General features: G+C 41.5%; 1 protein-coding gene and 1 non-coding gene across 2 annotated transcripts; both read left to right on the top strand.

Annotated features, from left to right (window-relative positions):
* The first annotated feature begins 5,043 nt into the window (after window positions 1–5,043).
* Window positions 5,044–11,104, top strand: LOC110522462 (uncharacterized). Its single transcript, XM_021600883.3, has 3 exons — window positions 5,044–5,394; window positions 5,973–6,167; window positions 6,347–11,104. The coding sequence occupies exons 2-3, from the start codon at window positions 6,056–6,058 to the stop codon at window positions 7,357–7,359; spliced, it is 1,125 nt and encodes a 374-aa protein (XP_021456558.2). The 5' UTR covers window positions 5,044–5,394; window positions 5,973–6,055; the 3' UTR covers window positions 7,360–11,104.
* A 7,104-nt stretch (window positions 11,105–18,208) lies between these two features.
* Window positions 18,209–18,507, top strand: LOC149984147 (signal recognition particle RNA). Its single transcript, XR_016495660.1, has one exon.
* The last annotated feature ends 150 nt before the right edge of the window (window positions 18,508–18,657 follow it).

Here is an 18,657-nt window from a genome sequence, read left to right as displayed (position 1 = left end):
ATAATGCAAGCTAGCATAGCAGTTAGAGCGTTGGACTAGTAACCAAAAGGTTGCAAGATCGAATCCCCGAGCTGACAAGGTAAAAATCTGTCATTCTGCCCCTGGACAAGGCAGTTAACCCACTGTTCCAAGGCCATCATTGAAAATAATAATTTGTTCTTAACTGACTTGCCTCCTTAAATAAAAGCTTATTCCAGTATAACTACAAATTGAACAGGAACTGAGGTGTCACCACCTGCATGGAGTTCTTTAGATTTTCTGGGAAATGTAGTTTACATTTACAGGTTTAATATTTTATACAGGGATGTTGAATTTGCACCTGGTGTCTTCCACTATTCTTACTCTGAATGACTTCTTACCCTAAATGACTTCAAATCAAAATCACATCAAATGTTTTTGGTCACATACAAATGGTTAATAGATGTTATTGCGAGTGTAGCGAATTGCTTGTGCTTCTAGTTCCGACAGTGCAGCAATATCTAACAAGTAATCGAACAATTCCACATCAACTACCTAATACACACAAATCTAAGTAAAGGGATGGAATAATAGGCTGAACACACCGCTCGCGGGCGTCAACGAGCGTCTGCATTGCCAAGGGCTAAAATAGAAGTCATTCCTATTTCTGACGCAAATCGCACTGCAAGTCCTGCCTCTCCCATCTCCTCATTGGTTTATAAAAGCAGGTACCCTCGTGCCATCTCCTCATTGGTTATACCCACGTGGGTGATTGAAAGACAAACTGTTACCGGTTGTCGTGGTAATACTATTAAAGTTTAGATGTCAATCACCATATAAGTTAAACGATGAAAAAGCCTGGAAGCAGGAGAGATGACTAGAAACGATTCGGTTTACTGTTTTTATGTGTGGATTAATTGTTAATTGAGTAGAGGACCTTGTGCGTTTGAGGTAAAATAACAACCTAATGTTTATATCTCAGGACAAATTAGCTAGCAACAGCAAACTAGCTAAATAGGACAAATTAGCTAGCAAGTGCAAGCTAACTAGCTAAATTGCCATAAATGTTTCATGCTTTTTGACCTGTCCCCAAATTAATGTAATTAACCTGCGTGTAGTGATCGCGTTTGGTGTAGGGGGACAAAATAAATGTATGCACAATGGCGCACGATGGCGCATGTGTGCAGCCGGTTTGGGTTCCGTGTAAGCCATCTGGCACAAGAGACTCATTGTGAGAGATACCAGACCTAGAAGTTCTGACTGAGCGCACATTTGAGTGACCCGTGACAGTACATTTACTTTGTGCTGTTAAAATGTATGTTATAAAATCCAGTGATTTTATTGGGGCAGTTCCCCCCTCATAGCAAATACAGTTGAAGTCGGAAGTTTACATACACTTAGGTTGGAGTTATTAAAATTAGTTTTTCAACCACTCCACACATTTTTGGGGGGGCAAGTCGGTTAGGACATCTACTTTGTGCATGACACAAGTAATTTTTCCAACAATTGTTTAAAGACAGATTATTTCACTTATAATTCACTGTATCACAATTCCAGTGGGTCAGAAGTTTACAAACACTAAGTTGACTGTGCCTTTAAACAGCTTGGAAAATTCCAGAAAATAATTTAGAAGCTTCTGATGGGCTAATTGACATCATCTGAGTCAATTGGAGGTGTACCTGTGGATGCATTTCAAGGCCTACCTTCAAACTCAGTGCCTCTTTGCACTGGGAAAATCAAAAGAAATCAGCCAAGACCTCCAAAAGTCTGGTTCATCCTTGGGAGCAATTTCAAACCCCCTGCCAGTACCACGTTCATCTGTACAAACAATAGTATGCAAGTATAAACACCAAAAGTATATCTATCCACAGTAAAACGAGTCCTATATCAACATAACCTGAAAGGCCACTCAGCAAGGAAGAAGCCACTGCTCCAAAACCGCCATAAAAAAGCCAGACTACGGTTTGCAACTGCACATGGGGACAAAAATTTTACTTTTTGGAGAAATGTCCTCTGGTCTGATGAAACAAAAATAGAACTGTTTGGCCATAATGACCATCATTATGTTTGGAGGTAAAAGGGGGAGGCTTGCAAGCCAAAGAACACCATCCCAACCGTGAAGCACAGGGGTGGCAGTATCATTTTGTGGGGGTGCTTTGCTGCAGGAGGGACTGGTGCACTTCACAAAATAGATGGCATCATGAGAGGGGAAAATGATGTTGATATATTGAAGCAACATCTTAAGACATCAGTTAGGAAGTTAAAGCTTGGTCGCAAATGGGTCTTCCAAATGGACAATGACCCCAAACATACTTCCAAAGTTGTGGCAAAACGGCTTAAGGACAACAAAGTGAAGGTATTGGAGTGGCCATCACAAAGCCCTGACCTCAATCCGACAGAGAATTTATGGGCAGAACTGAAAAAGCGTGTGCAAGTAGGAGGCCTACAAACCTGACTCATTTACACCAGCTCTGTCAGGAGGAATGGGCCAAAATTCACCCAACTTATTGTGGGAAGCTTGTGGAAGGCTACCTGAAACGTTTGACCCAAGTTAAACAATTTAAAGGAAATGCTACCAAAAAACGAATTGAGTGTATGTAAACTTCTGACCCACTGGGAATGTGATGAAAGAAATAAAAGCTGAAATAAATCATTCTCTCTACTATTATTCTGACATTTCACATTCTAAAAATAAAGTGGTGATCCTAACTGACCTAAGACAGGGAATTTTTTACTTGGATTAAATGTCAGGAATTGTGAAAAACTGAGTTTAAATGTATTTGGCTAACGTGTATGTAAACTTCCGACTTCAACTGTAGCTGGCAAAACAATCCAAGCTATTTTCACATGGCCTATGTGCCCATGAACCTGCTGGCAGTCTCTGAGAGGGTAGGTGCAACTCATTAGGAAGGTGTTAATGTTTTGTACATTCAGTGTATTTTTTAAATAAAAATATTGTAATTTTTTTTATTTTTACCAACTGCTAAAATAAAGGAAACACCAGCATTACCTTTCTTAATAGGGCGTTGGGCCACCACGAGCCGCCAGAACAGCTTCAAAGCGCCTTGGCATAGATTCTACAAGTGTCTGGAACTCTATTGGAGGGATGCAACATCATTCTTCCATGAGAAATGTTGACGGTGGTGGAAAACACTGTCTCAGGCGCCGCTCCAAAATTTCTCATAAGTGTTCAATTGGGTTTGAGATCTGGTGACTGACACACACACACACACACACACACACACACACACACACACACACACACACATACACACACACACACACACACACACACACACACACACACACACACACACAAACACACACACACACACACACACACACACACACACACACACACAAACACACACACACACACAAACACACACACACACACACACAGGAGGCTACACCTGTGTGGAGACACCTGCTTTCAATATACTTTGTATCCATCATTTACTCAAGTGTTTCCTTTATTTTTGCAGTTACCTGTAGGTTATATAAAGACTTATAATGATGTCGGTGTTAACAAGGGAACCTGAGAGTCCCTATAAGAGGATATCATCTGCTGTACACACACACACATTTACACTCTGCAAGGGTCTTCATATGTAGGATTATGCTCTTGACAGGGTTAGAAATATGAAATAACTCCTTTGGGTTCTAAGTTGTAACTTTTATCAGACAGTAAAGAATAACTAATCATATGGATTCCTCTGTATGAAATTTGAAAATGAAATGTATTCAAATGTAAATGAGTTTATAACAATGGGCTTGTGTATCTCATTATTTATCTGCATCAGACATGGCATGTGTGAATTACATTTTGAGTTGTTAACACAAAAGTGTCCTTGTCTTGGGAATGTGCTGGGTTCATTGTATTGGGGTCATGATGTGTTGTCTGACTGACTCTTGGAGAGGAAAAATGATCTGATTGTCCTCATGTGGGTTGTTTCGATTTTGTGTGTGTTTGTGTGTGTGTTTGTGTGTGTGTGTGTGTGTCCTGAGAACTTCCCCTCCATCCCATCAGTTTGTTTTATAGTTAATATAATGTAGGCCTACTATTCGGCCCTACCAAGCAAAAAGGCAGTAACTGCTCATAGCGTGGAATTGGGAAAAATGGCTGTTATTTACCTTGGTTTATGTATTTATTTATTTAACATGTATTTAATTAGGCAAGTCAGTTAAGAACAAATTATTATTAACAATGACAGCCTACCAAAAGGCCTCTTGCGGGGACGGGGGCTGGGAATTTAAATATATATATATATATATATAGGACAAAACACACATCACGACAAGAGAGACAACACAGCACTATATAAAGAGAGACCTAAGACAACAACATAGCAAGGCAGCAACACATGACTACACAGCATGGAAGCAAGACAACATGACAACAACATGGTAGCAACACAACATGGTAGCAGCACAAAACATGGTACAAACATTATTGTTTCATGGTAACTTTATGCAGTTACTGCTAACACCCATTTTCTCCAAAACACAATACAACAGAGGCAGGACACTTGTCCACATGATTAAGCATGTATTTAATGTAGCAAAAATTACATTAATTCATTTATTACCAACTGAGCAGTTACTGCCTTTTTGCTTGGTAGGGCAGTATAGGGATTTTATGACTTTTGCATTATATGTTCTGATTATGTTATAATTATGTTATGATAATAACATAATGGCATGACCAGGGAAAACGTGTAGCCTATAAATAGTGTTCATCAAGTAAAATAACTGCAGGTGTGGCAGGTGATTACAGAATCATTTGTACAGTTATGTGTTTACTTTGCAAGAGGAGCCTTGACAGCCAAAGGTTAGGTTTGGGACACAGTGGCTGAAAACGATTTATTATGTAATGTAACAGAACACTTGGTCTCACGTCACGGATTCCCCATACATTTGAAATGCTTGTACTGTACAACTCACATGGTTTACTGTTCGACACAATGTGATCAACGTGCCACACTCTTGGCATACGGTCACGTTTCTTAGTTTAGTGCCAACTCATCGACCAATGAGAGGCCGCAAAATCTAAGTAGTGGGCGGACAACATAGACAAAAGAATGTGACGTATCCACAACTCTCCACGCTTGGAACACGACGAGACGCCCACAGACTTCCAAATATGGACATGTGAGGTATAAAACATTGGTATTAGAAGACTATCTTGTGTCCGCTCCTGCTTTTCACCGCGGGGAGAACATTGTTGGTCATTCTGAAAATTGCACGGTCTCGAGCAAGACATTGTAACAGCGGGTTCATGTAGCATTCCTCCCCTGTATGTGCGCTAGCTGACAGGGGTGTACCATAAATCTAGTCCCGTGTACAGCACCGTTTATATTTCTACTTGCGGACACTACACGGTCACACCAGACAGACAGACTGTGGCCGCGGCGACTGGGAACGTTCGATCACAAGGTAGGGTCGGTTGGACAAGGGCACAAAGTACATTTGTACTGTTTCAATCATGTCTAGACATTGTTCTGTAATGTAATCGTTGCTAACTAATACGTTTGAGAAAACTGTAGCTTGCTACGTTATTTTCAGACTTAGTAGGTGGTATAGTATTCCGTAATAACCAAGTAACGTTAGCTAGCTAGCTAATTTCAATAGCTAGAAATTGGAGTAATGTTAACTAGCTAGCTAGCTGTTATGCTAAAACTGCAGCTAGCTACTGAAATATGATCCTAGCAGCAAGGACAATAACAATATATGAAATATGATCCTAGCAGCAAGGACACAGAAACAGCTAGATTCTAGCAGAATAAGAGTAGAAAGAGTAGTCTACCCAGCCCATGTCCGACGTTTTCAGTGTCCTATATGGGTGGGAACGAAATGCTATGATTGGCTGCAAGACTGGTTAATGTTTGCTAGCAAGTTGGCTACAACCGGCTAGATGTCCAAAAGTATTGCACCCCCTAGAACAGAATGAAGGAGTAGTAATAGGCATGAAGTAACCATATCATAATGCTGACATTTATTTTGGTGCATCCCAGGTTTCCTATCCATCTACTAACTACACTGATGTGGGTGTAGTAGTCTGGGTGAGTGACAAGACCATTGAAAAGAAACAGACAATATGAGTAGTACCAAAAGGAAAGCAGAAGGGCACTCTAGGAACATGGGAAAACTACGAGCCATGAAGTCTGGAAGCTCCAGAACAGACTCAGAGAGAGACTCTGGCTTCTCAGGTTTGTCCTTCACATGGTTCTTTCACTCTGATGTCTTCACTCCCACCCTTATCATCTTCTTTCTATTACACTTCCATTTATTGATTCCCAACTGTCTTCCCCCACCATATCATTGAAGTTGTCTTTATTTTCTGGTCCCGAAAACACCAAATCAAATCTTCTCCTCCTTCCCCCTACAGATGCCAGCACCATAGACCCGACAGATTCTGAGGGCTCATCGCATTCGGTGACCAAGAGAGAGGTTCAGCGCCCTGGATCAGTGTTGGGGGCACAGTCCTCACCGTTAGCAGTGGTGGGGGGGTCCTACTCCAACATGCCCCCCATGATCATCCAGCAGCCTCAGGTGGTCTTCCTACAACCTGTGGTCTCCCACTGCACCACCTCCAACCCCAAGGAGGCCTCCTCTAAACACCGGCGCCCAAAAAAGTTTCTTCCCATCCTCAGGTCCTACCCCAAGATTGCCCCTCACCCTGGGGACAGCTCGAGTTCCTCTGGGAAAGGAAGCTCTTGTTCTTCCTCGTCGGGGTCAGAGAGAAGCGGTTTGTCCTCCAGCCACCGGGAGCGCCATCACAGCCACAGAGACAAACAGCAGAAGCAGCAGTCTGGTAGTTCTAGCTCTGGTTCTTCTGGTTCCAGCACCCTCAGTTTCCCTCCTCCAACTAGCTCTCTGTCCCCCTCTCCCCAGCGCAGGCTCGCCCTCACCCTCTCCCTCACAGACTCCAGTGCCTGTAGCAGCCCTGCTAGACCCTCCCCCGCCGTCAGTAGATCAGAGTACACCCCCGCCCCGTCCTTGACCGTAACTCCTTCTCACACCCTCAACTTTGGGCACCATGAGAAACTCAAGTCCCAGCCTCTTTCCCTCCCAAATCACGCCACCACAACCGACAACGGCGATGGAGATGACCACGACATCAAGCGTAAGCGCTTCTGCAACACGTACAACATCCTGTCCAAGTCTGGCCTGCTGGACATCACCCTAAGAACCAAGGACCTGCTCCGTCAGAACCGCAGGACCCAGGGAGACCTGGACCGGCTCAAGGAGCACACCAACCTCTTCCTGCAGGCCCTGCAGACCGGAGACACCAGCATCTGGAGCAAGCTGCAAACCAGCCTCCAGGAAGAAGAGAAAGAGACTGAAGAGAAAGGGAAGGGCAGTGGGCAGCAGAGCATCTTAAAGGCAGATACAGATTAGACCTGGACTAAGTAAGAGCAGGGTTTCATCTGTTAGATTGGGACTGAGTTGAGGTGGGGGAGGCAGGGACTTGGGCTGACTGAGGAAGCTGGACCGACAGTAATGTGCCCACAATGATCACACAAACAAACAGTTACTCTGACCTTGTCTCCCTGCACTGCTGCCTGGTTCAGCTATCCTAAACAAGGCCAGGCAAACTCCCTCTACACACTAGCCTGCCTGCCTTACCCCCCAAATCAGGCCAGGATGGATGGGAGGCTTCTGAATGATATGAAATCGCTCTATTCCCTATATAGTGCACTACCTTGACTCTATATAGTGCACTACTTTGATCCTATGTATAGCGTATGGGGAAAAGGGTGGTGGACATTGCATTCTCTCTTTTCTGTTGTACCCAGCCTGGCTCGCCTTCTTCCTGTCAAACCGCCTTCCTGCTTCTTAGAAGAAGTCTTGTTGTGCTCTGAGTATCTCTGAGATAAGCCCTAAGGGACTTTTTTACTGGAAGCTGAAAGTGCCCACCACTTGACACTTCTAGCCGTCATCGTGATGAGTAAAATATGCCTATATTGAAGAAGGCTTGCATGGTATAGTTGGTAAGAGTGCTGGGTACCTGAATCAAACCCAACAAAACCACACGTTTTTCATGAAAATATATGGTGTCAATTTAGGCTCAAACAAATATGTTTAGTGATACGTTTTACAATACCCACTGGGCACACACTGGTTGAATCAAGGTTGTTTAAATTACGTGGAACCAATGTGGAGTAGATGTTGAATTGACATCTGTTCCCAGTGTGTAGCCACTTATACAGTAGGTTTCCACTGGAGCACGTGTAAGGAGAATGGAAAGCAAACAGCACAGAATTATTTTTTCCCCTCATTAATTCATGGACTAAAGACAGTGATTTACATAGACTCCTTTAGGACTCTAGTGAGGATACTGTTCATCAAAGCATTTTTTTTAAACAACAAAGACTAATGAAAGTCCCTCAAATGGAAGATGGGCTGAAATCTTTTTGTCATAACATTTTTTGTAAGAGAATTGTCAAGGCTTTATCCAAAAGCAGAATTTTATTTAAAACATTTTATTGTATTTGCATTCAAATAATTAGCAGGTAGTTCCAAAGGAATTTCTATGGAGCGTTGCTTCTTTTCTCCAAGGCAGAAATGAAGATTCATTTGAGAACATCGAACCTGCATAGCTTATTTTTTTTTGCAAAAGGGATGTTTTTTATTGATAGTTTCAATCGCTGTCCTTTTAGTCGATGTTCATTTAAGTATAAATAAAAGCGTGTTTACTGTGCTGAACCAAGCGCTTATAACATATACTTCTCTTCATAAAATGAATGCCTTGAAATAAAAAAAAATGGTGTGGGAAGTTACTCCCAATTAAGACTAAGTTGGCACTACTTATCATAAGATTAAGTTATTTTTTTATCTGTTATTCTTTGTGTTTTGTAATAGATACACCAACATACAGTATCTCTCTCCAATGTTTGGTCATTCATGGCCTTATTTAGACAATTGATTATGTGGTGACAAGGACAAAAACAAATTAGTTCTCTATACGATGACAGACTCTCAGACATACCTTAGTGCCACATCTTGACATTTTGTCCTGCAAAGCATCTTTAATGGTTTGTGTGCCTCAAAGTTGTTACAAATACAACGAATGTGATATAATTTGCTCATTTGCTAGATGTTATCTTGTGTAAATACTAGTAATAGGCCTCAGGTCAGCCATTTTAAAATGTGAGCTTCCTGAATTTATCATCTTTAAGAACTGAATAAGACATGTATTTGCTTGTTACCACAGTTTGAATAGGTGAAAAGTGTAAATGTTTGCTATTGTTGATTGGATACATATTTTAAAACTTGACTCAAATTGGGAGTCTTGTATTTAAATGTTGGCAGCTTTTTTTGTATCATTTTACCCTGCCTTCTTATTGCAAAGACATCAATTAATTGTGATTGTATTTCTCAATGTTTCAGTAGCACATTGGTAATAGCTTGTGATTGGTGACAAATGGTCCATAGCCCTAACAGATAATTATGTACCAATGTTTTTCTATTACTATTCCTCTTTAAATTATACAGTACCAGTCAAAAGTTTGGACACACCTACTCATTCAAGGGTTTTTCTTTTTTTGACTATTTTCTACATTGTAGAATAATAGTGAAGACATTACAACTATGAAATAACACATATTCTATCATGTAGTAACCAAAAAAGTTAAACAACAAAAATATTTTATATTTGAGATTCGTTAAAGTAGCCACACTTTGCCTTGATAACAGCTTTGCACAGTCTCGGCATTCTCTCAACCAGCTTCATGAGATAGTCACCTGGAATGAATTTCAATGAACAGGTGTGCCTTGTTAAAAGTTAATTTGTGGAATTTCTTTCCTTTTTAATGTATTTCAGCCAATCAGTTCGTTTTGTGACATGGTCTACATATGCTTATATGCTTGTCTCAAAGATTAAGCCATGCAAGTCTAAGTACACACGGCCGGTACAGTGAAACTGCGAATGGCTCATTAAATCAGTTATCAGTTATGTGACATGGTATACAGAAGATATTTGGTAAAAGACCAAGTCCATATTATGGTCAGCAAAGAGAGTTCATTAGAGTTACCAATCTCAGAAATTGCAGCCTAAATAAATGCTTCACAGAGTTCAAGTAACAGACACATCTCAACATCAACTGTTCAGAGGAGACTGCGTGACTCAGGCCTTCATGGTCGAATTGCTGCAAAGAAACCACTACTAAAGGACACCAATAATAATGAGACTTGCTTGGGCCAAGAAACACGAGCAATGGACATTAGACCGGTGGAAATCTGTCCTTTGGTCGGATGAGTCCAAATTTGAGATTTTTGTTTCCTACCGCCATGCCTTTGTGAGACCCAGATAGGTGACCAGATTATTTCTGCATGTGTGGTTCCCACCGTGAAGCATGGAGGAGGAGGTGTGATGGTGTGGGGGTGCTTTGCTGGTGACACTTGATTTATTTAGAATTCAAGGCACACTCAACCAGCATGGCTACCACAGAATGTTGCAGCGATACGCCATCCCATCTGGTTTGAGCTTAGTCGGATTTGATTTTCAACAGGACAATGACTCAACACACCTCCAGGCTGTGTAAGGGCTATTTGACCAAGAAGGAGTGTTATGGAGTGCTGCATCAGATGACCTGGCCTCCACAATCACCCAACCTCAACCCAATTGAGATGGTTTGGGATGAGTTGAACCGCAGTGAAGGAAAAGCAGCCAACAAGTGCTCAGCATATGTGGGAACTCCTTCAAGACAGTTGGAAAAGCATTCCTCATGAAGCTGGTTGAGAGAATGCCAAGAGTGCAAAGCTGTCATCAAGGCAAAGATTGGCTACTTTGAAGAATTTAAAATATATTTTGATTTGTTTAACACTTTTTTGGTTACTACATGATTCCATATGTGTTCTTTCATAGTTTTGATGTCTTCACTATTATTCTACAATGTAGAAAATAGTCAAGATAAAGAAAAACTCTTGAATGAGTAGTTGTGTCCAAACTTTTGACTGGTACTGTACATTTTCTAAAAGGATGGACCTTGAAAACACTATTTTTGCAGCTAAGCAAATCAGAGCATCCTTCAGTTTGAACGATGATCAGTAAATGCATTATCTGTGTTTGTGTTGCTGAAGATAACATTTTTGTACTTTTTTTAAGATGCATTGCTTGCTTAATAAACGTTATTTCAAGGAACATGATCTCTGTCTGGTGATGATGAATCATGAAAATATCTGAGTCAATATAGCTAATTGAGTAGAGAAAATCGATTGATCCCAAGTGAACAGACAACTGACAGTAAAATAAAAATATACTAATAGTCCAGAGATGGGATGTGAATGTTCTTCCTCTCACTTCAAAGCAGGAGCGTGGGCAAGCATATTGACAAGAGGTAAGAGTCCACATTTATGTGTACATAAGAAAGCTATTCTACTTTGTGGTAAGCGCAGCAATGCACACCCAGCAGTATAGGGTATTGTGTGAAGATTTTTGAGGAAAAAAATATATGAAATACATTTTAGAATAAAGCTGTAATGTTACAAAATGTGGAAAAAGTCAAGGGATCGGAATACTTTCCGAATGCACTGTAATGCATGATAATTAATGGCATTCTCACAAACAATAGCAACATTGTTTCAATAATATATAGAACTTTCCTTGCAGCTCTGGTATATAAAGCCTTTTTGAGGCCTGCTCACAATCCATTCTGTGGTACCACAATGACCAAACAATATACTGTATGTGAGGCTCTTGATCATATATTTGATCATGACACTGGTGAGGAAGAGAGAGGTCAGTGAAGATGCATTAGAGAAGTGAAGACAGTGAAGATGCATTAGAGGAGGAAGTGTCAGAAGTTGAAGACAACACAGAATATGATTCAGACCAAGAGACAACCGATGTGGAACAATCCAGTGATGAGGAAGAGGGCCCTGCTGAGGATGTTGTTACATTCCGGTCAAACAATGGGAATTTGACCTGGTCTTCATCCACACCTGAGAGGAGAGGTCAGCTGCCGGCTGAAAACATCAGAATGACCCCAGGGCCAACGAAATACGCCATATCCCGGGTTGGTGACATAATCCTGCTTCGAACTGTTCCTGACAGAGTCAATTGAAACTATAGTGATAAACATGACCAACTTGGAGGGGAGACGCATTTACGAAGACAACTGGAAAGAGGTAGACCGGACAGACGTCCAAGCATACGCGGGTCTCTTGATTTTGACTGGTGTGTACAGATCCAGAAACTAAACTACCACCAGTTTATGGGATTTTTTTGTGCCACTGTAAGAGGTGCAACTGGCTGCAGGGAAGTCAGGCGCAGGAGGGCAGACATGGGTAACAACCGGAGCGGTTTATTTAGGCAAAACAAACTGCACCCAGAAACAACAAAATATGGGTTGAAATAACCCGTCGCAAACCAGTTAGACATGCACAAACACTTTACAACAAACAAACCACACACAGACATGGGGGGAACAGAGGGTATTATACACGTCACGTAATGAGGGAATGTAAACCAGGTGTGTGGGAAAACAAGACCAAACAAATGGAAAATGACAGGTGGATCGGCGATGGCTAGAAGACCGGTGACGACGACCGCCGAACGCTGCCCAAACAAGGAGAGGAACCGACTTCGTGATAGCCACTATGTCACTCCAGACATTTCACGTGTTGTCACAGGTGATTCGCTTCGACCACCGTGATACAAGACCAGGCCGCCCTCAACAAGACAAGCTGGCAGCGATCAGAGGTTTGGCACAAGTGGGTACAGCGCCTGCCACTCACATATAACCCAAGTCCAGACATCACAGTGGATGAATGTCTGGTCACTTTTAGGGGACGCTGCTCAATAATCTGTCTGTAAACAATTGTTAACTATAGTTTGTTAACAAGAAATTTGTGGAGTGGTTGAAAAACGAGTTAAAAACGAGTAAACAACCTAAGTGTATGTAAACTTCGCACTTCAAATGTACAAGAGCCAGAAGGCAGATGTACAGTGCCTTGCGAAAGTATTCGGCCCCCTTGAACTTTGCGACCTTTTGCCACATTTCAGGCTTCAAACATAAAGATATAAAACTGTATTTTTTTGTGAAGAATCAACAACAAGTGGGACACAATCATGAAGTGGAACGACATTTATTGGATATTTCAAACTTTTTTAACAAATCAAAAACTGAAAAATTGGGCGTGCAAAATTATTCAGCCCCTTTACTTTCAGTGCAGCAAACTCTCTCCAGAAGTTCAGTGAGGATATCTGAATGATCCAATGTTGACCTAAATGACTAATGATGATAAATACAATCCACCTGTGTGTAATCAAGTCTCCGTATAAATGCACCTGCACTGTGATAGTCTCAGAGGTCCGTTAAAAGCGCAGAGAGCATCATGAAGAACAAGGAACACACCAGGCAGGTCCGAGATACTGTTGTGAAGAAGTTTAAAGCCGGATTTGGATACAAAAATATTTCCCAAGCTTTAAACATCCCAAGGAGCACTGTGCAAGCGATAATATTGAAATGGAAGGAGTATCAGACCACTGCAAATCTACCAAGACCTGGCCGTCCCTCTAAACTTTCAGCTCATACAAGGAGAAGACTGATCAGAGATGCAGCCAAGAGGCCCATGATCACTCTGGATGAACTGCAGAGATCTACAGCTGAGGTGGGAGACTCTGTCCATAGGACAACAATCAGTCGTATATTGCACAAATCTGGCCTTTATGGAAGAGTGGCAAGAAGAAAGCCATTTCTTAAAGATATCCATAAAAAGTGTCGTTTAAAGTTTGCCACAAGCCACCTGGGAGACACACCAAACGTGGAAGAAGGTGCTCTGGTCAGATGAAACCAAAATGTAACTTTTTGGCTACAATGCAAAACGTTATGTTTGGCGTAAAAGCAACACAGCTGAACACACCATCCCCACTGTCAAACATGGTGGTGGCAGCATCATGGTTTGGGCCTGCTTTTCTTCAGCAGGGACAGGGAAGATGGTTAAAATTGATGGGAAGATGGATGGAGCCAAATACAGGACCATTCTGGAAGAAAACCTGATGGAGTCTGCAAAAGACCTGAGACTGGGACGGAGATTTGTCTTCCAACAAGACAATGATCCAAAACATAAAGCAAAATCTACAATGGAATGGTTCAAAAATAAACATATCCAGGTGTTAGAATGGCCAAGTCAAAGTCCAGACCTGAATCCAATCGAGAATCTGTGGAAAGAACTGAAAACTGCTGTTCACAAATGCTCTCCATCCAACCTCACTGAGCTCGAGCTGTTTTGCAAGGAGGAATGGGAAAAAATTTCAGTCTCTCGATGTGCAAAACTGATAGAGACATACCCCAAGCGACTTACAGCTGTAATCGCAGCAAAAGGTGGCGCTACAAAGTATTAACTTAAGGGGGCTGAATAATTTTGCACGCCCAATTTTTCAGTTTTTGATTTGTTAAAAAAGTTTGAAATATCCAATAAATGTCGTTCCACTTCATGATTGTGTCCCAATTGTTGTTGATTCTTCACAAAAAAATACCGTTTTATATCTTTATGTTTGAAGCCTGAAATGTGGCAAAAGGTCGCAAAGTTCAAGGGGGCCGAATACTTTCGCAAGGCACTGTATGGCCGCCAGAGACAGAAGAGACAAAAGGTAGAGGTGCAATCTGTGTGCACCAAGAGATGTCAAAATGAGCATTACGTGCCATAACTGCAGTGCATATATTTGCAAGGCACATGCAACAACCCCCACGTATTGTCCAACATGTGCATGAGAACACACAAAATGTAACCACCATTGATTGACAGATTGTGAACATTTTAATGTTTTTGTTATTGTTAGTAATACTGTTGTTCTTTAATGTTCAGACATTAATTTTGTAATATGGTAAAGTTTTCTTGTGTAGTTTTGGGCCTTTGTCCTTTCTTTACTAATAAAATCATACCGGTCAGTTTTGACCGGGAACACAACAGATGTTATTTTGTGCCACTATTTAAACATTTGAAATGGTTTCAAAACAAATGTCCTTGTTAAACTTTGACGCAAAGTAGTCTTATGATAAATAGCACAATATGTTTCATCTGAGTATTTGTTATAGTCAAAATAATCCATACATTATGCTTTTTTTTAACTCAAAATGAGTTGTATGAGCTGAGGTCAATGAGGCCTACAGGCCATAAATAGCAAATAGAAGTTCACAACGTGTAATGTTCACAAGAACTTAAGTTGATAAAAAGATCTAACAACATTAGGTGATAATATATGTATTATTATGGATTTATAATCAGCTGTAATGGGGCGGTCATTTTGGACTGGGAACAGACAAAATTAACATGAAACCAAAATAACAGAAGGGTTCATGTTGTTTAGTAGGCCTGCTTTGTCTGTCCTTAATTATCACATTGCTGACGACGTCTGTCGTTATGTCTTGATCTAAGTCCATACTTCTTGCTATTATTATTTCTTATTGCTCACGCATGTATACCGAGTGACAGTTCATTAGAAAATAAAATGACAAATGTAGATCGTTTATTTTGATTGTACGAATGTTGTGGCATAAGTGTCGGGAAGATACATTTTGCTCCTCTCGAAAATGAAACAATATATGGGGCAAGCGAATTATCCTACCTTCATCTAAATCTGTGTCTGGAATAAATGCAGGCAGTATTACCCAGCCATGAATTAGGCTATGCATTAGCCTATTTCGTTGATAATTTAATAGGACTAAGTAAGTAGATCATGTGCATTTTCATCAGTTAGGGTCGTTTAACAATGTGTGTGAATGAGTGAAGAAGCATAACGATGTGCTTTGAGATGCACTCTGAGTGATAAAGCACCTTAGGTGTTGTCTTTACCACCATTTAAAGCACACCTCCAGGTTTTCCGATTACGAGTATCAAGTATGATAAAACGAATATGAGTACCACGAGATCGGCACACCCCTATTTTGTAGTATCTTCCCCCTCGAGTAATGGTTGCTATAGGTAAACTACCCAGTTACAACATTCGTGCCTGCTGTGCTGCAGTGTTTCCAGAAATGTGGTCATGTAGCATCAGGGTGTAGGAAGGAGCAGCCTAGATGTACCAGGTGTGTGGGGTTTCCATCTAGTGGAGACATGCCTGGAGGACTAGCTCAGTCGGTGTAGTAACTGTGGAGGAAATCATAAAGTGAGGTCGTCAGAGTTCCCGATAAAAGTGACACGGGTGCATCTAGCTAAAGTCAGAATAGGACAGAGTGTTATTTATGCAGAGACAGTGAGAAGTGTTGAGGGTGGAGTGGGAGGGAATTCTCCCTCTGTTGCCGTGAATGTTACCATTACAACGTGGGGACCCCATGAACTGTGCTTTGACAAATCCAGGTTTCTGGCCTTCATCACAACGGTTGTAAATCGGGCTGCGCAAAAATTTACATTGCTTTAGAAGCAGCTGAACGAGACCCATCTGCGGAAGATTTACAGAAATGTTGGCAGAAGAAGTGCTGCCCTTCCAGGCCCAGGTCCTTGGGCTGAGGAGGGATACAATTATCTGATATCTGTAATTGATCTGATTTTTGGTTAGTGGGATAGGGGTGGGTATTGTGGTCCGAAAATTATTAAACAGTTTTTAAAACAATTATTATAAATGCAACAGTTGGACAATGGAGGAAGATACTCCAAACTTTTAGAATTAACATAAACGGGAGGGGCATTGCTGCAACCACCAAAACACTTACTCTGTCTACCCTACCTGCACTCACCTGTGCTGTCTAGACTGCCTCATCAATTACTGTTGTTGTCACGTTGCCTTGCATAATTCAACAAGTGTGTCAATAGCTGGATTAAAAATCATCTGTCTAAACATACTTTTGCGAGATCAGATATAATATCACATCACTATAATCCAAGTGTTCATTTTTGGAGGTTGCTTTCATTTCAGCTCGACTAATTTGTAAACATTTTAACTGTATTAAATTATTACTTTTTTCAGTTTCACAAAAAAAATGAACACCCATCAAAATAAAGTTATCTTTCTTCCCTTTGTTGTGATGTAAGTGTCGAGATGGTGCGTTAAATCCCAGACGAAGCTTCAGTGTTCTTATAGATCAGAGATGGGAACGTTGATGGGGGTGGGGGCCACACAAATCAGAACTCATCGTGAATGGCTGCAGTTGCTTGCGGGTCTGCGTACCCACATCCATACCCGATATGATATCTAAGTGAGACTGACTAACAAAATCAATGGGGGCCACCAGCCTGTAATTCTACCATGATAATTTAACAATCTAAATGAACGTTTGCTGACATGGGCTAATTGACTGACTATCAGTGAGTGACATAACAAGAGAAAAACTGCTGATGCACAACCACATTTTGAAATGGCACCTTGTGTATTCTACTATTCTAACTCACAACAGTAAGTTGAGACCCCGACTGAGTCCCATCCAAATGTATTTTTATTTTATCCGAGGGCCTTCAAGCAGGCCGATAGTTGCCTATCCCTGTTATAGATTCAAGTATCCCACTGAGCACATTTCAGCCATTACCGGGGTGTGTTTGACAGGTCATTACACATTTTTCTGTGTTTCTGTTTTCATTTTTCTGTGACTGAGTTTAGGGTCTGACTGTTCTCTACATGTTAAAATATAAATGTTTCTTTCTCAGTCTTATCGTGCACACCAGAGACAGATCTAAAGCCTGATGGACCAGCGACATTAAGATGATCTCTGCCTGCCTATTATGGACGTATTATGGAAACTGGAAATGTTTTGCATTTCTTCCGTCTGGGAGCGGGCGCTCCGCACCACGCGCCTAGGAATAACAACTGGGACTTGCTATGCTCTCTTAACCAGACAAAGTCAAGTTAGATGTGTCAGTTATCCCGTGAGACCTTTTGTACCAAACCCATTAAAGTGTTTTATGTGCCAAGCTTATGTTCATGTTGCAGAAGTGTGTAGGAGGGAGATTCCTAGATGTGCAGGGGGGCATGAGACAGAGGAATGTGTAGTATCGGTGGAAAGAGTTGTGTTTGTTAACCCATTGTGTTGGAGATCAGAAGTATCTGGTGAGAGAAAGGAAGGTTGAGGTTGCCAGGATCCGTGTCTGCCTAAACAGACTTAAAATGAGCACACTGCTTTTTCTAAAAGAATGCTTAAAACAATTATATTTCAAACTCATTGTCAGTTACAAGTGTGTTTTTTCCTGTAGGCTCCACTTCCACTATTCATTTAATTTCTTACTAGCTAGCAAATAAAAGGACTGTAGCCTAAACTTCATTCGAAATGAGCCCACATGCCCTTTATAATCTGTTCCTGCAACTGAATTTCTCGCCGGGCGCGTTGGCGCGTGCCTGTAATCCAAGTCACTGGGAGGCTGAGGTTGGCGGATCGAGTGAGCTAAGGAGCTCTGGGCTGTAGCGTGCTATGTCGAGCGGGTGTCCACACTAAGTTCGGTATCGATATGGTGCTCCTGGGGGAGCCCGGGGCCACCAGGTCGCTTAAGGAGGGGTGCACCGGCCCAGGTCGGAAACGAAGCAGGTCAAAGCCCCCGTGCCATCCAGTAGTGGGATAGCGCCTGTGAGTAGCCGCTGCAGTGCAGCCGTAGCAAGACATCGAAACCTAATCTTTTTTTTATTGATTTAGTTGTATTTTGTTAGAAATAATGTATTTCTCGGTGGATGCAAAAACTCGAGCATTACAAAGAGTAAAATAGAAAGCAGATGAACACATTTAGCACGCACTTTTCTCTGGAAATTGATAATTATACCGACCCCTACTG

Source organism: Oncorhynchus mykiss, chromosome 4 (assembly GCF_057628025.1).
Source record: "Oncorhynchus mykiss isolate SJ-2025 chromosome 4, ASM5762802v1, whole genome shotgun sequence".
Lineage (NCBI taxonomy): Eukaryota > Metazoa > Chordata > Actinopteri > Salmoniformes > Salmonidae > Oncorhynchus > Oncorhynchus mykiss.
This window is presented reverse-complemented; position numbering and strand designations above follow the sequence as displayed.